The 19,489-nt window shown below is 45.7% G+C and overlaps 1 protein-coding gene across 3 annotated transcripts; it reads left to right on the top strand.

Moving 5' to 3' along the window:
• Positions 1-2,823: 2,823 nt before the first annotated feature.
• LYRM9 (LYR motif containing 9) lies at positions 2,824-19,271 on the top strand. Of its 3 annotated transcripts, XM_063112252.1 has the most exons (5): positions 2,875-3,037; positions 13,051-13,100; positions 14,641-14,784; positions 16,596-16,688; positions 18,158-19,271. In XM_063112252.1, exons 3-5 carry the CDS (start codon positions 14,659-14,661, stop codon positions 18,173-18,175), a joined length of 237 nt encoding a protein of 78 aa, XP_062968322.1. In that variant the 5' UTR covers positions 2,875-3,037; positions 13,051-13,100; positions 14,641-14,658; the 3' UTR covers positions 18,176-19,271. The 3 variants fall into 3 exon arrangements, with proteins under 3 accessions (XP_062968323.1, XP_062968322.1, XP_062968321.1); XM_063112253.1 differs by lacking the exons at positions 2,875-3,037; positions 13,051-13,100 and adding an exon at positions 2,824-2,865; XM_063112251.1 differs by lacking the exon at positions 13,051-13,100.
• The last annotated feature ends 218 nt before the right edge of the window (positions 19,272-19,489 follow it).

The raw sequence follows: 19,489 nt of genomic DNA, 5'->3' as shown, positions 1-19,489 counted from the left end.
ACTCCAGAACACACTAGAAATATAGAATGACACATACCAGTCGGCAAGGTTAGATTTAAGGCCCTGCAGAAAGTAACACAAGACAGAGTACCAGAAAGGCTAAGACCCAGTCCATACATTACTCTCCAAATATATGCTGTAAATAGTCACAACTGTACCCTTTTCCTTCTTGTACTCCTTTTTATAAAAATCTTGAAATCCTTGCTCATCCTCTTCTTCTCCCCAGCAATTAAACAAAAAAGACACTGGGTATCTGAGATTTCACATAACCTTTTATACCCAATATTTTCATTGTCTTAAAACCAAATGTTGAATAGTCGGTGAGGGTTATGTTTTGCAACACCCTGGGGTGGAGGAGATCTGTTCATTGGGTTTTCCATTTTTGCCCTGGTGTCCTCTTTTGGCACATTCACCAATCACCCCATGTCCCTCACCTTCTGTTCGGGCAGGCTTTGGAGACATGCAAATTGCAAACTGGTAAATAGCAACTTTGCATATTTTGAATAGAGGAGAACAACGTGATATCACTCATTCTGTTCTCAGGGAAATCTGAGATAAATGGGGAGCGAGAGCAAGAGTAGACCAAGGGTCCTAAGTATTTTCTTCAAAGTGTTTATTATGCTTATTAAATCTGTTGTATACTGATGAATTAATTTGAATTATTTACATGGTCAACCTTTGAGACAATGCAAATGTATCGTTTCTCATTGAAATCTAAAAACAGGTTTAAACGAAAAGCATCAGGACTTCTTGTTTCTTTCTCTACAAATATTGGTTACAAACCTGCAGTTGTCAGGCTAAATGACATAGTGTCAGCAATCAAGAGAACGTGGTAATGTCTTTCTTAGGAAAGTCGATAAACTCCCATGTGAGAACATGGCCCCTGGATAGCCAATTCTTGGGTGACAAATTTCTCAAGTAAAAGTCTTTCAATTCTGTTTATCTGGTGGAATCTGACATGAGGGTGTTCATCTGCTAAAATTTCAGTGTAAAGAAAATGACCTTGTAAGATGTAAGTATGATTGGGTTTTCATTAGATTATGGCCTATTGTTATTTCAGTAAAAATTTGAACTGGTAAGAATTCTTTAGTTTTACTAGAAAAGCTGTAATAACCTAAGGTTTCTGTTAAGTTAAAAGAATCATGGTTCAATTATTTTTAAATCTAAGCCATTGTGACTTGGAAAAAAATTGGAAGTTGTTGTCCAAATCTCTCTTTCTTTGGGTTATTTTTCTTCTTGGTGTTTGGATGCTTGTAAGGAATTTTTGTGAAAGGTAAAGTCTTGTGTGTTCGTAAAGACAGAAGAGGCACAAGTGATTCTGAAGGTGGAGATTTTCAGAGGTAAAGCGAACAGCTTGCATCTTGAATATTTTATGAGATCTAGGTATTAGAACGATGTTTCTGATGCAGGAACACAGCGATCTAGGAACAAAAGGGAGATGGGACTAGAGAACAGACTGAAATTTCTTAAAAATATTAAGTGATCTTAAGCCTAAACACAGGAGTGGATGATGTTAGTGCAGATTGTTCCTAATAAGGATTTTTAAAGCTTAATGATTTACTGATTGGCTCTGCGCTAATGATGTGCCCCTGATTATGCATATGTAAATAAGAGGGCTGATTTATGAGGGTACAATCGTATCTTTCAGATATACTTGGCCCAAGTCTACATATTGAAAATAAGTGGAGACAATTATCTGAATATTTCAGGAGAGGAACCCCCCCAACCAGATTTGGAAGAAGTCAAGTTTATTAGGTGAGGAGAAATAAAGAAGAAAAAAGAAAATTCTCAAGAGAGTTAGGAACAAAAACAAAAGCGGGAAAAGCTAAAAAACACTACTGTTAAGAAATAGTCCCTGCTTCTTTTATCCTAAGAGGGGGACAAATAGATTCCCAGGTGCCACCAGAGAGCAATGTTTTCTTTAAAAAAGAAGATAAATGAAGAAAAAAAGGAAAAAAGAAAAAAAAAAAACCGATAAGACGTTGTCTTGTTAAATCAGCTACACATGGAGTCTGTGTAAGGAATCAGCCTTTTCATTACAAAAAGGTTTAAAAGCCCTAGAGAAGACAGACGTGAACAGAAACAATATTATGCACTAACAACCTAATTCCCTTTTAGACATCGGCTGAGAGAAGATCATTGAACAGGAGGTTTGTCTTAAGATAAAGACTCATCTTTATTTCTTTCAGGATATAAAACTTGTATTTAAGTCAATTCAGAGAAGCACTTTAGCTTTAAACATTAAAGAATGAGGAGAGCCTATTTAATAAAACAGCATTATTTCATTTTCAAAGAATGATACTGGCAGTAGCTCTGAGTTTAAATTCTGTATTCTTTTCCTCAATTATAATTATAGATGGATCTGAAAGGAAGCGTGCCTGTTACTGTCATATTTATTCTTTTGACAGGTGTTATGGGACTGTAATTTGATGAAATGACTCAAAACGCAGATTTCCCATCCAAACATAATGTCCTGTCATCAACACGAGAGGTTTAGGAAAAAGTCCTCCAGCAAGCCTTTTCACAGATCTTGAACACCCCTAATATTTTAGCACAACCCATATTCAGGAATATGGGGAGAGCTTGCCTTCAGGGCTTCTATCCGGGGTAGCCACAGCCAGAAGGGAGAGTGGGTGTGTGAGGTAAAGAAGGCTGGTAGTGGGGACAGCTTGCTTTTTTAACTGGGTGGGCTTGGCTCAGGGAATGCGCACCCAGTAGGACCCCGAGTCCCGCACTCGGCCGGCAGAGGGCGCTCGGCGCACAGTCGCCGGGTGGGGGGCGGTGCCGCGCTGGCTTCGGAGGCGCAGGCGCACTCGTTGCCGCCGCGACCGCGGCGTCCGGGGTTGGCGTCCCCAGTGGAAGCGGGTGAGCGACGCCGCGCAGGCCGAGGACGGGAGCGCGGGGCGGCGGCGGCGGCGGCGGCGGCGGGCTGGGGATGTGGAGGCCTCGGGCATCCTCGGATCTGTGGAACAAGACCTGGGGACGATCCACGCCGCCACTTTTCCTCCCCGTGGGCTCTCGTTCAGCCGGAGAGCAGGTGCACCGGAGCGCCGAGGCCTGTCGCAGGCCTCGCGGGGACGGCTTCGGAGGAGCAGGGAAGGCTCGTGACACGAGGGAGGGGCGTGGGAGATAGGGGGAGCCCAGGCCGCCGGGCCCGCTTCTGAAATGCTGACTGCTTGACACACACCTCCGGGGTCAGCCTCGGCCCCGCCCCCAGCCCCTGCCCCGTGGTCCATCCGCTTCGCTCTGTCGGGAGCACCTCGTTCCGTCACCTGGAGTAACCTTAACATTTTGATTTATGCGTCTGCATAATAGGTCAAGTCACTCCGTCGCCGAAATCTCTAAGCCCTAGGACTAATCTTTTTTGTTATTGTTTTTTTAAAACCAGTTTTTATTGAGATATAATTTATATAGCATACAATTCACCCATTTAAACTGCACAATTCAGTGTCTTTTAGTATGTTCACAGAGTTGTGCATCCATCACCATAATCAGTGTTTTTAGAACATCATCATTACCCCAAAAAGAAACACCTCCTTTAGCTGTCCCTATTGCCTCAATCTCCTATTTTCCCCAGCCCTAGGCAACCACTAATCTTTCTGTCTCTGTGGATTTACCTATTCTAGATATTTCATATAAATGGAATCATTCATGATGTGGTCCCTTGTAACCGGCTTCATTCATTTAGCATAATGTTTTCAAGGTTCACCCATGTTGTAGCATGTGTCAATACAGTGTACCATATTTTGTTTACCCATTCATCAGCTGATGCACCTTAGGACTCATCTCAACTCCTCACCATCACCTACCAGACCATTCTAGATCTAACCTGCCTTCTTCTCCACCCTCCCTCTCTCCCTGGGCTCTGGTGGACCTGGCAGTCCCTTCCTACCTGGACCTTCACACAGGCTGCAGGCCGCTCTCTGTTCCTTCACCCCCCTCTCTGTGCCTTCACCCCCCTCCCAATCCTCCCAGTCCTCAGATTTAGTGTCCCTTTCTCAAAAGAAACCTTCTCTGACTCTTGACTAGGTGAGGGACCCCATGAACCAGTCTCTCAGGGAACTGAATTCCTCTTTGCAGTATTTAATTATAATTGAATAATTGGTTTGTATTATCTTCTCCTATTAGTACATAAGTTCCATGGGTTTAGGGGCTGTCTTGGCTGTTTCAGTATCTCTAGCACCCAAGACACTGTTGGTGCTTGATTCATCTCATACACACACACACACACACACACACAAACTCTCACACTCACACACCCCTTCTGGGTGTCAGGCACTGTACTATACTAGGGATACAGTCATGAACAAAAAAAGCTTCCTCCTCACATGGAGCTTACATTCTGGAACAGAAACAGCTAAATATATGTCAGATGGTGAAGAGGGACATAAAGAAAAATAAAAGGGACTGTATATAGTATAGTCAGAGAAGGCTTACTGAGTGAGAGTTGGTTATGTGGGTGGAGTGAGCCATGTGAGTATGGGGGAAGAGTAGTCAGATAGTGACCATCAGCAAGGAGGCCAGAGCAGGGAGGAGCATGAGAGGAAAAGGATAAGCCAGGAGCTTCAGCTCACAGATCATCTCAGATGAGCCCTGGGTATGCGCAGAAAGAGCTTGAGTTTGAAAGTTTCTACCTGGATACAGAGCCCATCCGTGGCTCGTATGTAGTTCTTTGTGATCTTGAGCCTCAGTCCTCCCCTGTAAAGTAGGAATAGTAATGGGGTTGTAGATTAAGTAGCCTCTGTGAAGAACCCAGCCCAGTGTTTGACACTTGGCAGCTGTGCAATACATGTTCCCCTCTTTGGCCCTCAGGTCATGGTGATGTGTTGTGGCCTGTGTGTGGGAGGCCAGAGGCACAAAGCAGCCTAACACCAGCATGATTCAGTTCAGATTGTCAGTTGCTCTGCTCTGAGGAGCCCAGCATGTTTGCATTCTGCATGATTTCTCGTTTGCTTTGACTGGGATCGCTCGCCGGGTTCACTTTAAACTGGCAAAGGCCCAGGGCAGAATGGGCTGACAAATGTGATGTTCAGGGTGGCTCCTTAGCCTTAGACAGCAGGCGAGATAGAAAGAGCAGAGAATTCAGAGCCACAGGACCTGAGTTTGACACCTGTCTCTGCTACCTTCTGGCTTCATGACTTCAGGCAAGTCACTTTTCTCCTGGCTTTGGTTTCCTCTCTGGTAAATGGAAATCAATCAACATTTATTGAACTTTTATGTTTCAGGCACTGTTAACTGTGGAGGAGTGACTAATACAATATAATCTCTGTCCTCCACAAGCTTACAGTCAGCAGGGAACACAGACAGCTAAGTAAAGTAGGAAAGGCTAAGATGTTTCCACACCCAATATGTGCCAGCCTCTGCACTAGGCACTTACCATATGTTAGCTAGCTTGATCTGTACAAAACCCATGAGGTAGGAATTTTCCAGTTTACAGGGGAGGAAGCAGAAGTCCAGGGAAGTCGTTCAAGTTGCCCAGGATCACACAGCTAGTAAATGGCAGAGGCAGGCTCCTAAACAATGGTTGTTCGTCTCCAAAACCTGCTCTATGTTCTTTCATCACACTGTTACACAGATGATTACAGTACAGTGTGATGGCTGTAATAGGGTGTGAACAGCATGGGATGAAAGCCTCAAGGAGGTGACATGGGAGGTGGATCTTTATTATTTATTTATTTATTTTTTAAAAGATGACCAGTAAGGGGATCTTAACCCTCGACTTGGTGTTGTTAGCACCATGCTCACCCAGTGAGCTAACTGGCTATCCCTATATGGGAACTGAACCCGTGGCCTTGGCATTATCAGAAACACACTCACCCGAGTGAGCCACGGGCCGGCCCCGGGAGGTGGATCTTTAAAGATGAAGAGGAATTCTTGAGGCAGTGAAGAATTCAAGGTAGGGGAGAGAGAGGTGTTGAAAAGCGCAGCATGTTTCAGAGGCGGTATTAACAATAACCATAGTTAACAAGCATGTAGTATGTGCCAGGCCGCTGTGCTAAGTAGTTCAGGAGCATTATTTAATTCCCACAACAATTCTATGACAGATGGCAAACAGACTTTGAGAGAGAAGTTAAGAAACTTGCCCAGGGTCCCACACTTGGCAAGTGATGTAGTCAGGATTTGAACCCAGATTGTCTGATCCTAAAGTCCATGAGCTTAACCTCCAAGTTCAGTACGTGGCTAAAATGCAGGAACTATGAGAAGGACAGCAGGAGATGAGAGTATGAGTGAAGTTGGAAGAAATTTTGGAAGACTGTGGGTAAAGAACTCTCCAGAGAGGTTTTGAAGAAGGGAAGTGACAGGGTGTGAGTTTTAAGAAGTGTCCTTGGGTGGCTCTGTATGGGGCTTGGACTGGAAGGAGAGAGGCTGATAAGGAGGTCTTCAGGTAGTCCTAGCAGGGTACAAAGCTGAGAACCAAAGCAGTGCCAATGGGGGTGAAAAGGGGTGGGGTGGGGGGATTTGGCCATGTGGAAGAGGGAGCAGAGGAAGCAAAGATTGCTGCCCCATTTCTAGCTTGTGAGAACATATACGTGCAAGATGGAGCCCTGGAGGGGGCAGGGGCAGGGAATAAAATCACTTCATTCCTATTTTTTGACTTCCCCCATCAAGAAGAGTAATTGCATGTTTAAAAAATGGCCTGTGCAGGCTTAATTTAGCTTGTATCAGTGCTCAGTAGGGCATAATTTCTGGTTATTTTTTGCAGTTCCATTCTTCCTTTCTTTTTTTAATATGTAAATTCTTTCTATTTATTTTTAGATGCCCTGTGTTGGGAGAAAGGTTAAGGAAAAGGACAGTGGGGTTAAATGGGACTCTAGTCCTGTTTCACAACATCTGTGCCAGTGATACCACTTGAATCCCAGGAAATTCCCTTTGTGCTTTTATTTTCACTTTCCCTTTATTCTGTCATATTCTCCTTTGGATTTTGTAAATTTTGTAAGAGTCTTTTTTTTTCTTTATTTCTTTTTAGCATTTCCTTAGTTGCCCCTTTTCTGTATTATGTAATTGACATCAGCCTGGTGACTTTTTCTTTCTTCATCTGTATGCAGGGGGAAGTTGTAGATGACGTTCTTACGTTTCTGAAAAGCATGAAGCAAGGGTTTGTGGAGAAGGTTGAGAAGTACTAGTAACTGTACGGTCAAGTGCTTTTATAAATGCTTGAATTTGGTTCTGCACAAGGCCTGGGAGAGTTCTTTGTGGAGTCCTTAGCCTTGATCTGGTTAGCATTTTTATAGATGGCTTAGATATAGACATAACACGTGGTGTCATGAAGCAGGTAAGGGCATAGGCTTTGGAATCAAATAGACCTAGGTTTGATTCCTGGCCTTGCTATGTAATAGCCATGTGGCCTCTGGCAAGTTACTTAACCTCTCAGAGTCTCAGTTTCCTCCTCTATAAAATGGGGCTAATGATACCTACCCTATACTATTGTTGTAAGGATTAAATTAGATAAGGTATGAAAAGCTCTCATATTGCATGTACTAATCACTCCCTGAATGGTAGATAGTAAGACATACCATCAGCTTTGCAGAAGGCTCTTGGTAGGAGAGCTAGGTATGTCTTACCATCTCTGTGGTCCTAGGGCTGAGTTCAGAGTCATACACATGCCAGATGCTGAGTTGTGGTGTGTGGGTGACAGATGCTTACAGCATGTATGGTTAATCTCTCTTTGTACCCTATTTGTACCTGGTATGTGATTGTTTCTGTGCTTTTGTTGCGTTGAATTGAGTTGAGTTGTTAGCAGACAGAGTCAGGCACCCCAGAGATTGTGGCAGATTGTGGCTCTGGAATGAACTGATAAAATACAAGGTGAGGAAACGTATTTAAGAATAGTTCATGGAAAAAAAGTGCCTTTGAGCCAAATGCCAGAGCCACATGCTCAGACTGCATTCCTTGAATTCCCAGGTCAAAGTAGGTGACAGTGCTACTGCCCATGGGGCTGGTCAGAACACAGCCGACTGTGTTGTTTTCCCACTGCACAGTCCACAGTGGGGGTGTGTGTGTCCAGAGAATGTGAGTGGGATAGAGAAGCTTTGGGAGATGACGGCACCTTTAGGACAGTTACATCGAGAAAGGGACGACTGAGGGGTGGGATAATTGACTTTGAATAATGAATAACTGGGCTTGGCAGTAGGTTAGGGAAGACATTAGCCCAAGGGGCAGAGCTCAGACCAATGAGTAGGATTTTACAGCAGCAGATTTTAGCTCAGAACCAAAGAGACTTTCCAGCTGCTTGAGCAGAATGAAAATGGAGAGCTCGTGAGTTCCCTGCCACTTGGAAGCATGTGGAGGGAGTAAGGCTGGATGACTCCCTGCCAGAGGTGTTTGTAAAGTAACTTTTTAGTATGAAAATTTTCAAAATATATCGAAGTTAAAATAACACAGTGTCTACCCTTAACCCCTTACATCTGTCTAAACATGAGCTGGACATTTTACCCGCTTCTTTAGCTTTCTCACTCTCTCTTCATTGTCTTTTGCTGAACTATTGCAAGTAAGTTGCAGACCTGATGACACATCACCTCTAAATACTTCAACTAGCATCTCCTAAGAGTAAGGGCATTCTCCCACATAAACACAACATCATTTTTATACCTAGAAAATGAATAATTAATGATAATTTACAGTATCATTTAATGTCCTATTGTGGGAAGATTTTCAGAAGGGAAGTTGAAAAAGTACTTTCACCACTGTGTGGAGAATGGCTGTCAGGGGGCCTGAGGACAGGTAGATCCCCTTCCAGTAACCAGGTAAGAGCCTGAACTAGAATAATGCATGGTGCTGAGGGCTGCTTGAGGTAACCATGGGCCCTCCACTGAGCATGATAGCAGGGTGCTGGATCAGTGAAGGCTTCTTGGAAGAGGTGCCAGATTGCAGAGCTGAATGTTGAAGAGTCGGGAGATCTGCAGGAAGCAGAGAGGGGTGTCGTAGGCAGAAGTAGGGGAATTCATTCAACAAATGGATATTGAATATACTGGGATGGTTAATTTTATGTGTCAACTTGACTGGGCCACAGAGTGCCCAGATATTTGGTCAGATGTTATTCTGGATATTTCTGGGAGGGTAATTTTGATTGAGATTAACATTTAAATTGGTAGACTGAGTAAAGCAGGTTGCCTTATATAATTCGGGTAGGCCTCATCCAATCTGCTGAAGGCCTAAATAGAAGGAAAAGTCTGAGCCTCCCCAAGCAAAAGGGAATTCTCTTGCTTGTTGATCTTCCAACTGAGACATCAGCTCTTCCTGGTTCTACAACAGCTTCTGGCCTTCATTTTTGAACCAGGACATCAGCTGTGCAGATTTTGGACTTGCCAGCCTCCATAATTGCATGAGCCAATTCCTTACAGTAAATCACACACATACACACACTCACACCCACACACACACGCGCCCACACACCCCACCTATTGGTTCTGTTTCTTTGGAGATCCCTAACTAATACATTTGCTACATGGTGGACATTCTCTCACAGTGCTGGGACCATAACAGGCAAAGATAGCATGGGCTGTCGTGGAGTGAGCCATTCGGGGCTTAGTTTGCCTGGACTAGGCTGTGGGTGTGAGAGAGGCAGATGAAGGCTAGGCAGGGGCCAGATCCAGAGGGGCCTTGTAGGCCATGGAAGGAGTCTTGATTTTATTCTGTAGACTGGCGTTTTCCAAACTTCAGTACCACTTTTATGATTTTTGCCATGTCCACATTTCAACTGCATTATTATTTGCTTGAAACGTTTTTAAAAAAATTCTATGGCCATTCTTTGTTAAAACGGTTTTAAACCGTAATACCTATGAAATCATGGGATTTTTTTTCTCATTACACATGAAAATAAATATAAAATCATTACAATAAAAAGATGTTGGTCTATATACCGCTTAAAATAATTTCAAGTATTTGTCCCACATTTTGGGAAAAGTTGCCATGAATGATGAGGGGTAGGGGTTTTAGAGGATTAGGGGTTTTAGGGAGGGACAGGACATGCTGAAATTTATGTGGTGTTTTTTGTTCATTATTTTTTGGCAGCTGGCCTGTGTGGGGATCTGAATTCTTGATCTTGGTGTTATAACGCTGCACTCTGACTGACTGAGCTAACTGGCCAGCGTGTATGTTTTGGAAAGATTCACTCTGGCTGTTGGGTGGAGAACAGATTGGAGGGAAATGGTTTGGAAGAATTGGAGATCAGGTAGGGGTCTGTTGCAGTTGTCCCAGTGAGATATGGTAAGAGTCCAAAGACATGCAGTGGAGTAGAGAGGAGGGGACAAATTTGAGGGGGCATTCAGAGGTAGAATTTGATAGGACTTAGAAACTAAATGGCAGGGCCGAGCCCATGGCGCACTTGGTAGAGTGCTGCGCTGGCAGCGCGGCCACGCTCCCGCCGCGGGTTCGGATCCTATATAAGACTGACCGGTGCACTCACTGGCTGAGTGCCGGTCACGAAAAAACGACAAAAAAAAAAAAAAAGAAAGAAACTAAATGGCATGGGGATTGAGGGAGGAGGAAGAGTCTGGGTTGACTCTGTGATGATTTTAGTTTGGTGGCCTGGGAAGATGGAGAGGCCATCACAGAGGCAGGGATCTGGGGTGGGAAGGCAAAGGTCAAGTCCAAAGGGCAGGATAAGTGAAGCAAGTATTGCCAGGGTCAATTTTGTCAGTTTTAGCAATGATGCTGTGAGGTTCATTGCCCCTTAAATAATAGCAAACCCACGCTTTAAATTAAATTAAAACATTTTTAGTTTAGCTCTTCTAAGTGGACCCACACATGTATTCTCTACTAGTTATTACTGAGAATGACTAAGTATTATAATTGAGCTGAAAATAATCTGCCGCCCATACTTGCTGGGTTGGTTACTAAGTATTGCTTAGGTTTTTAAGTAATGAAACGAAGTTGTGCTCTTTCCAAATGTTAATTTTGAGGACTGCAGATGGTAACCATCTGTTACACGACTAGCATTTTACAATATTTGATGACCACTTTATATAGTTTGGGGAAGCCTGCCAGTGGAGTCTGTCCATCAGGTTGCCAAAGGACTCCGGGGCATGTTCTTTGTGGTTGCCCTTGCAGGTCTTGGCCAGCATTATATGGGGTTCTCCTCTGTTGGGCTAAAGCGTGGCTAGTCAGACTGGTAAATTGATGATTCATAGCAGGAAGAACTTGGGGAGGCCTATCCTGTTTGGACTCTTCTTTAGAGCTGGAACCATCAGAACTCATCATGGACATAGAATCTGGGAGGTTAGGATATGTCCATCTTGGGTTGCAAGTGACAAAGCAACAAACCCAAGCTGCTTTGGCAAAAGGGGATTAATTGGCTCAAATCATTGAGGACTCTAGAGGTGGGACTGCATTGAGGTGGATTTGTTTAGGGCTCAAATAAGTTCTTGAGATTTGCTTTCTGTCAGGGTCTCAGCTCTGTCTTCTGCTTTGTGACTGTAATCTCCGGCTTCAAGAGGAGGCAAGATGGCTTTGTTGAGAGAGGATCAAGTCCTCTTAGCATCAGGTTTAGTGGGAAAGAGCTGAAGTCCTTTCTGGTCACTCCTGCAGAGGTGTTGACATTTGCTCTGATTGGGCCAGCTTCCATCCTGGGACCAGCTGTGAACCAATCCCTGTACCCACATGGATGCAGCACTGTGATTGGTCTTCTGGGCTGAGACCTGGGAGGAGGACACCCTGAGTCACATGCTGGGGCTGTTACCAAAAAGGAGAATGAACGATGGGGGGCAGCAGACAACCCCCTGTCTCCCCCAGTGTTAGAGCAAGAGACCAGAGAACCAGGAGGCACTGGCTGACTAGCTGTGGAGACAGAGTTTATTGTTGCTGGGAAGACGGTATGCTGGAAATGGAATGAAGGCGCCTCTGAAACCAGTTACTTAATGTTTCCTTTCTTAGCTTAAGGGTGTCTGATAGATTTAGTATTCTGGATCTCTTTCTTTGGAGGGAGGCAGGGCAGCTGTCTTTCTCTTTCTTATGTTACTTTGAGACTAAGGCCAGTCACTTTATCTCTGTCTTTTAGCTCCTTCATCTGGAACACAGGGAGCCTGTCTCTCATAGAGGGGACATCTGTGCAGAGCAGATAATAGATTTGTTCAGTTCAGTTCCACAGACAGTGTGTGAAGCATGCTGTGGGCCAGGCACTCAATCTGGACAGAGCCACCGGCCCGGCAGCAGATGAATCCCGGGCAGTGTGGCAAGTGCTGTCGCAGCACCATGAACAGGGTACTGCATCCCCACAGGGGACAGAGTGATTCCCTCTGTCCTCAGAGAGGGATGGCCAGGAAGAGCTTCCTGGAGGAGTGACACAGCTGGATCTGAAGGACGAACAAGGTTCCTCACATGGAGGAGACAGGGAAGGGACCTCCACGCTCAGGGAGCCCCCTGTGCAAAGGAGTTGAGAGGATAGTGCTTCACATTCTAGGAGAACCTCCTGTGGTGACGGGGGTGCTCCCAGGATGCTGCTTCCAGAATTCATTCAGTGTCAGTGTGGAGGAGACTGTGGCAGTGACAGGCTGGAGGCAGGGACACTGGGCAAGATGCTGTGGCAGAGGTTCAGGCAGGAAACTGTGGGCAGTGAGCACAGAGAGGGGCACGGTTTGGGGTTGGGAGGCACTTAATGAAAGCTTGACAAGTCCTTATATTCTAGAATCTACCATTTAAATGTTAGATGTTTCCTTAAAAGGAAGAAGCAAAAAGGTCAGGCTAGAGTTGTGGGCTCTGTGGAGAGAGCTAGTGTAATACAGAGCTTAAAAATCTGTGTTCTGCAGACACGAAAGAGAGCATGTTGTATAATTCCACTTATACAGAACTCTAGAAAGTGCAGACGAGCCTGTAGTGAAAGAAAGCAGGTCGTGGCTGCGTAGGGATGGAGAAGTGAGGAGTGTGGGAGGGAGGGTTACAAAGAGGCACCAGATAACCTTTGGGGGTGATGGATATGTTCACGCTCTTGATTATAGTGATGGTTTCTCAGGCGTGTACTTAAGTCAAAACTTGTTGATTGTACACTTTAAAAATATGCAGTTGATTGTCAACTATACCTCGATAAAGCTTTTTTTCTTTTTCTTTTTAAAATAGGCTTGAGAGCCAGACTTCCAGGGTTCAAATCCCAGCTGTACGTTTGTCAGGTGTGTGATCTCGGGCAGGTTACTAGACCTCTCTGTGTCTGGTTTTCGTACCCCTACCCCCACCCCCAAGCAATAGACTTTATTTTTATAGCAGTTTTAGGTTTACAGAGAAATTGAGCAGAAAATACAGATAGTTCCCATAGTCCCATATTTACCCCCCTCCCTTAACGCACACAGTTTCTCCTTTTGTTAACATCTCACATTAGTGTGGTAGTACATTTGTTCCAATTATGAACCAATATTGGTATATTATTATTAGCTCGGTTTTACATTAAGATTCTCTCTTTGTGCTGTATTGTTCCATGGGTTTTGCCAAATGCATAATGTCATGTATTCACCATTACAGTATCACACAGAATAGCTCCCCTGCCCTGAAAATCCTCTATGCTCTACCTATTTATCCCTCTCTCCAGCCCCCTCCCCTGAAACCCTGGCAACTGCTGAGTTTTTTTGTTTTATTACCTCAAACATTTATTATTTCTTTGTGTTGGGAACATTCAAAAATCCTCTCTTCTAGCTAACTGAAAATACACAATACACTGTTAATTATAGTCACCGTATATAGAGAACACTAATCTCATCTCTCCTATCTAGCTGTAAGTTTGCATTCATTAACCAACCTCTCACTATCCCCCCGCCCCTTTCCAGCCCCTGGTAACTACCATTCTGCTCTCTACCTCTGTGCAACCAACTTTCTTAGCTTCCACATGTGAGTGAGAACATGCAGTATTTCTCTTTCTGTTCCTGGCTTACCACACTTAATGTAATGTCCTCCGAGCTCATCCATGTTTGTGCCTACTTTCTCCTGTATGCATTAGTCACATGTAAGTGAATAGAACAGAACCAGCACTCATTGTTATTCTTATTAATAACACACGGTACAGGAAATCATGTGCCCAGGCTCTGGGCATCAGGTTGCTTCTTCATGCAGAGCCCCCTAGAATTCTGCTTCTCAAGTTTAATGTGCATACGAGTCTCCTGGGCATCTGGTTAAAATGCGGGTTTGGTCTAGTCGGTCTGAGGTGGGGCCCGAGGCTCTGCATTTCTCATGTGCTCCCAGCTGGTGCTGGCGCTGCTGGTCCTGTATCATCCTTTGAGAAGTGTGGCTCAGCACTCTGGGCATTCTCCCTGCTGTTGGCTGGTGCCCTTACAGGGATGTGCCTGGCTGAGTCAGAGCTGGCTCCTCAGTGATTGCCACTCAGGGTCTTCTTGTTTATCTTTCCTACTGTGCCTGTCAGTGACACCTCCTCATCCACCACCTGAAGTCAGGCTCCAGAAAGAAGATACCAGGGATGAGGTTGTGCATCTCCCTCCACACTTGCCCTTGGTCCTTGCAGGCCTGCTCTGGGCTGGGGCTTCTGCAGGACTGAACGCCCAGCCCCAGCCCAGGGTGCGAGCTCCATGGGGGTGGGGTATGAGAGGGATCTGTCCTCTGTGCTATATGAAGCCCGCTTCACAGAGTGCTGGGACCTGGGGGCCAGGGCTGAGTTTAGAACCTACCTGGTTTGATGGCTTAGAAGTGATGCTCTGTGTTTTCCAGGGACGGAGGGTGTCGTAGATGGCCCCGCTGCCAGGGGCGGAGCTGGTCCAGAGGCCACTGCAGCTCTACCGATACTTGCTACGCTGTTGCCGGCAGCTGCCGACCAAGGGCCTCCAGGAGCATTACAAACATGCTGTCAGGCAGGTGGGAGCAGGGTACGCTGGGTCTGGGGGGCTTCCCCTAATGGGGCACTTAATAGGGAGTTGGAGGCCAGGGCCAGGGTCCGGGGGTAGTCTATCAGGTGGTGTGGGAGTGGCAGTTTGTTAAGAGCCACTGGAAACCAATGCTGGGCAGCCCAGCCACTCTCTGTCCAGGAAACAGAGGGTGTGTTATCTAGCACGCCAGCCCTGTGCCAGGGCATGAATAAGGCAGCTAAATGGATAATCAACATAGAGGGTGGGACACAACATCACTTTGACAGGCATCCCTGCCAACAATGCATAGCCTGAATTTAATCATGAGAAAACATCAGGTAAACCCAAACTGAGGACCATCTACTACATAACTAGCTGGTCTGTTCTGATCAAAAATGTCCATGTCCTAAAACACAAAGAAAGGCAGAACTACTGTGGATTCAAGGGGACTAAAGAGGTGTGACAACTAAATGTAATGTATGATCCCAGATTGGATCTTGGACCAGGAAAAAAAAATTGCTGTAAAGGACTTATATTAGGGCAGTGCATGAAATAGGAATGAGGGCTATAGATTAGATAATAGTATCGTATCAATGTTAAATTTTCTGAATTTGATGACTGTGGTTACATAAGAGAATGCCCTTGTCGTTAGGAAATACCCATTGAAGTATTTCGGGTTAAGGGCACGATGTTAACATTGGTGATTCCGGTAGAGGATTCTTTGCATTATTCTCGCAACCTTTCTGTAAGTTAGAAATTATTTCCAAGTAAAAAGTTAAAAGCTACAATTCATACAAATATAATAAGGAGAGTAAAAAAGAGAGGTGGCAATGGAGGGCTGTGGGAGCAGATAGAGAAGGGAGCAGTTAGCTGTCTGGGGATCAGGGAGGGCTTCCCAGAAGTGGGTACTTGAGGTGGCTCCTGAAGAACAGCAGGAAGATGTGTGGGGTTGGCAGTAACGGGGGAGAGAGGTACCAGTCCTTTCTGAAGGGCCCTGAGCACCACATCAGTGAACCTGAATCTCAGTCAGGTTGCTTTTTTTTTTTTTGGCGGCTGGCTGGTACAGAAATCGAACCCTGGACCTTGGTATTATCAGCACCACACTTGAACCAACTGAGCTAACTGGCCAGCCCTCACTTACTTGGCTTCTCAAAGGTGAACATCTGGTCTGAAGCAAACAGCAGCCCGTGCTCTGCATTGGGCCTGGCTGCATTTCCCAGAGCCACCCTCTCTGCTGCCTTCCCTCCCTTCCCTGCTTGGCTTTGTCAGCACTGGGCCAGGAGAAGCCCTATTCCTCCGTCATGAAGCCCACGCAGAGATCTCACCTTGGTGAAAGCAGCTTCTTGTGAGGAGCAGAGTAAACAGGTTGATGTTTCCCTTTCCCCCACACTGCCTGATGACCTTTGGGCCCAGATGGATTTTGGGGTAACTTGGGGGCCAGTCTTCCTTTTTGCAGCTGTCTTGTTGGCAAGAGTACGAACTTTGCGATCAGGTAGACTGGGATTGAAATGCTATTGCTTATCAGCAGATTAGGATTTTGGAGCCTCTGTTTCCTCATCTCTAAGTAGGGTGATCATAACTGTCTATGGAGGATTAAGAAAGATGCTGAGAGGGCTGGCTGTTTAGCTCAGCTGGTTAGAGTGAGGCCTTATAACACCAAGGTCAGAGGTTTGGTTCCCCATACCAGCCAGCTGCCAAAAAGAAACAAAAAGATGTCAAATACAAAGTGCCCAGTGGTGTACCTGGCCTGTGACTGGTGCTCTGAAGCTGCTGGTTCTGTGAATGCGGCCTAGTCATCTTTCTTTATGCTTAAACTTCCAGAGCTTCCGGGTTCATTCAGATGAAGACAACCCTGAGAGAATTCAGCAAATTATTAAAAGAGCCATTGAAGATGCCGACTGGATCATGAACAAAGTAGGTGCTTGGCTTCCGGCTACACCTGGGGTGATGATGGCCATAATCTCTGTGGCCACTAGGGGTCGTCCCTGCCCTGCAGTTGAGAAAGCCGAGGCGGTCCCCAGCTGGTTGCTCTCTTCCAGAAGCCGAAAGGTGATGGCAGATCCCTTCTGGTGGCATTTATTTTTTGTAAGGAGGGTGGGTGGGGGGTGTCACCCTTAACCCTTTCATTCAAATTTCTGCCTAACAATGTTGTATTAGTCCATTTCTGTTGCTTATAACAGAATACCTGAAGCTGGGTCATCTATAAAGAAGTGAAATTTATTTCTTACAGTTTGGAGTCTGGGAAGTCCAAGGTCCAAGAACACATCCGGTGAGGGCCTTCTTGGTAGTGTCTCTGCAGTGATGTAGGGTGTCACATGGCGAGAATGACCTAGCAGGAGAGAGCTAAGCTTCTCACTTGCTCTCCGTATAAAGTCATCATAACCATGCACATAATGACTCATTACTTCATGAATGGGTTAATCCATTCACGAGGGCACATTCTCACAATCTAACCACCTCTCAAAGGCCCTACCTTTCAATTACCATAATAGGATTTCCCACCCTCTTAACACTGTCACAGTGGAGATCAAGTTTCCAATACATAAATTTTGGGGGGACACGTTTGACCCACAGCAAATACTGAATGAGCTGAGAGATGGGGCAGCGGGAAGAAGGAAGAGAACAGTCTTAGAAACAATTAGTGCCCAAGCTGGCTGCAGCACTGTGATGTCTCGGGGGGAAGGCTGTTTGGGGGAAGTGAGCTCCCTGTCTCTGGGGGTATTCACAGGGAGGCAGGATTATTGAGGAGATATTCAAGGATCTGTTTTGGTGGAAGAAGGGAGTGTCAGGATTGTAGACTAGCTTCTTGGTCCTTAGACTTTGGTATTAGAATGATCTAGAGAGCTGGAGTGTGCCCCCACCTCTCCAACCTTCTAAATCAGAATCTCCAGATGTGGGGTCCAGGATCTATTTCTTAAAACCTGAGGGTCCTCCTCTAACCTGAGACTTTTTTCTCCCCAAGTAAGACCCAGCTTAGAGAGAAGGATGGGTGACCACAATTTTCGATTCTAATGTCCCAGTTTCTTTGTTATCCTCCCTCCCCAGCCCCCTCAGCTTCCTTTCCCATTAAAGAAGAATGAACCAGAGATCTAGTTCAGGCCTGACCTAGGGATCTGAGTGTTCGGTACTTCCTGACTAGGTCTCACCAGCTCTGAGAAGCCCCTACAGGAGGCAGGAGAGGCCTAGTGACTATGGTTCAGCGTTTCCTCAGAGTCCTCCCTTCTCCATTGGCTTCCCTAACCCACTTTTTTTTTTTTTTGGCGGATGGCCTGTACGGGGATCTGAACCCTTGACCTTGGCGTTTGTCATCAGCCCCATGTTCTATGCAACTGAGCTATCTCGTCTGCCCCTCTTCCCTTACTTCTAATCTCTCTGTCTTGCAGTATAAAAAACAAAACTGAGGATCCTGGGCCCGAAGAGTGAAGCTGCCCTAACAACACCTGAACTTGGGAGACCTCTCTTCTTCTGGAACGAATCAGTAGCAGCAGCTCCGGAATATTCATTGACCCTGTTGGCTTAGAGAGCAAGCACTCAGGGGCGGGGGAAGCTGACGTTTGCTCCGACACTCTTCTCGCCGTCGTCATGTTTCCAGCATCCTTCATGTTTGCTCTTCCAGCCAGTCGTGATGTGAAATTTGAGGAGAATGTGGTATTTTTTTGTTTTTTCTGTGTGTTTTTTATTTTTGTTTTTTTGTTATTTTACTTTGCTCTGAAAATGATTCATTTATTCTGGAGGTCTCTTTACTACTCTTTGAGTCCCAGAGCAGACGTCCCCTCAGGTGGCAGGTTGTACAGAAGAAAGAGCGTGCGTTTTAGAACCAGACAGATCTGGATTTGAATCCCAGCTCAGTGGCTCTTCAAGGGCGTTGCCTTCAAGCTCAGTCTCCTCCGTTGTGAGGATTACATAAAGTGAAGTGAAGTGCCTAAACAGGACGTGCGTGTGGTGTGCCTGTTGCGTCCCTCTCTGCTCCCTCAGCGCTCTGCTCAGCAGACACCGCGTCGGGCCTTGGTTTTGTGTTTGTGAGCTTGTCCCAGCCCTGCTTGTCACCTCACAGCCCTCAGAGTTTTACCACGCCCAGTATTCTGCCAGGGAACTGTTCTTCTTGGCCACTGTTTCTCCATGGCCCAGGGAAGTAGAAGGCCTGCTCTTGAATTCAAGCAATTTACAGTGTCCTTGAAATGGTGAAAAGTGCGCCATGTGAACCTGTGACCTGTCTTGACTGGCCTTTCCCTGCCTTGCCACTGTCATGGAAGGAAGGAAAGAAGGAAGGGAAGGAGAGTGGCAGGGAAGGCCCAGGAAGAACTGGCCAGAGCAGGTGGAGCAGTGGAAAGATGCAGAGAGAAGGGGCACTGGGACTTGAGTATTCCCCAAGACTCTCAGTCAGAGGGATGAGCTAGCGTGCGTTTGTGTCCTTGCAATTATGTGACTTAAGTGACTCAAATACATCTATGTGTATGCAACTGACTAATAATGAACTAAATATGTCAATTTGTGAAAGCTCTTGTCACTTCTCGATTTGTGTTCATTCATTCCCTAAACATATGTTGTCCCCCTACTGTGTGCTGTCATGCTACGTGTTGAGGACTTAGAGATGAGTTAGACATAAAAGCTGCCCAGGAGGGATTATTCTTCAGAGGACATGACCTGGCGCTGGTCCCACTGCTAGACCACAGCTGATGAGGTCAGATTTGTCCCTCACCCAGGTGTGGCTGAGC

The sequence above is a fragment of the Cynocephalus volans genome, chromosome 10, assembly GCF_027409185.1.
Source record: "Cynocephalus volans isolate mCynVol1 chromosome 10, mCynVol1.pri, whole genome shotgun sequence".
Lineage (NCBI taxonomy): Eukaryota > Metazoa > Chordata > Mammalia > Dermoptera > Cynocephalidae > Cynocephalus > Cynocephalus volans.
The sequence above is the reverse complement of the archived record's forward strand: the minus strand, read 5'-3'. Positions and strand labels throughout refer to the sequence as shown.

What these genes read in the sequence shown, in the direction of transcription:
- LYRM9 (XM_063112253.1), top strand. Translation starts at nt 14,659, where the DNA reads ATGGCCCCGCTGCCAGGGGCGGAGCTGGTCCAGAGGCCACTGCAGCTC. An exon ending in ACAAACATGCTGTCAGGCAG is followed by an intron (nt 14,785 to 16,595) that starts GTGGGAGCAGGG and finishes TTAAACTTCCAG; the next exon opens with AGCTTCCGGGTTCATTCAGA.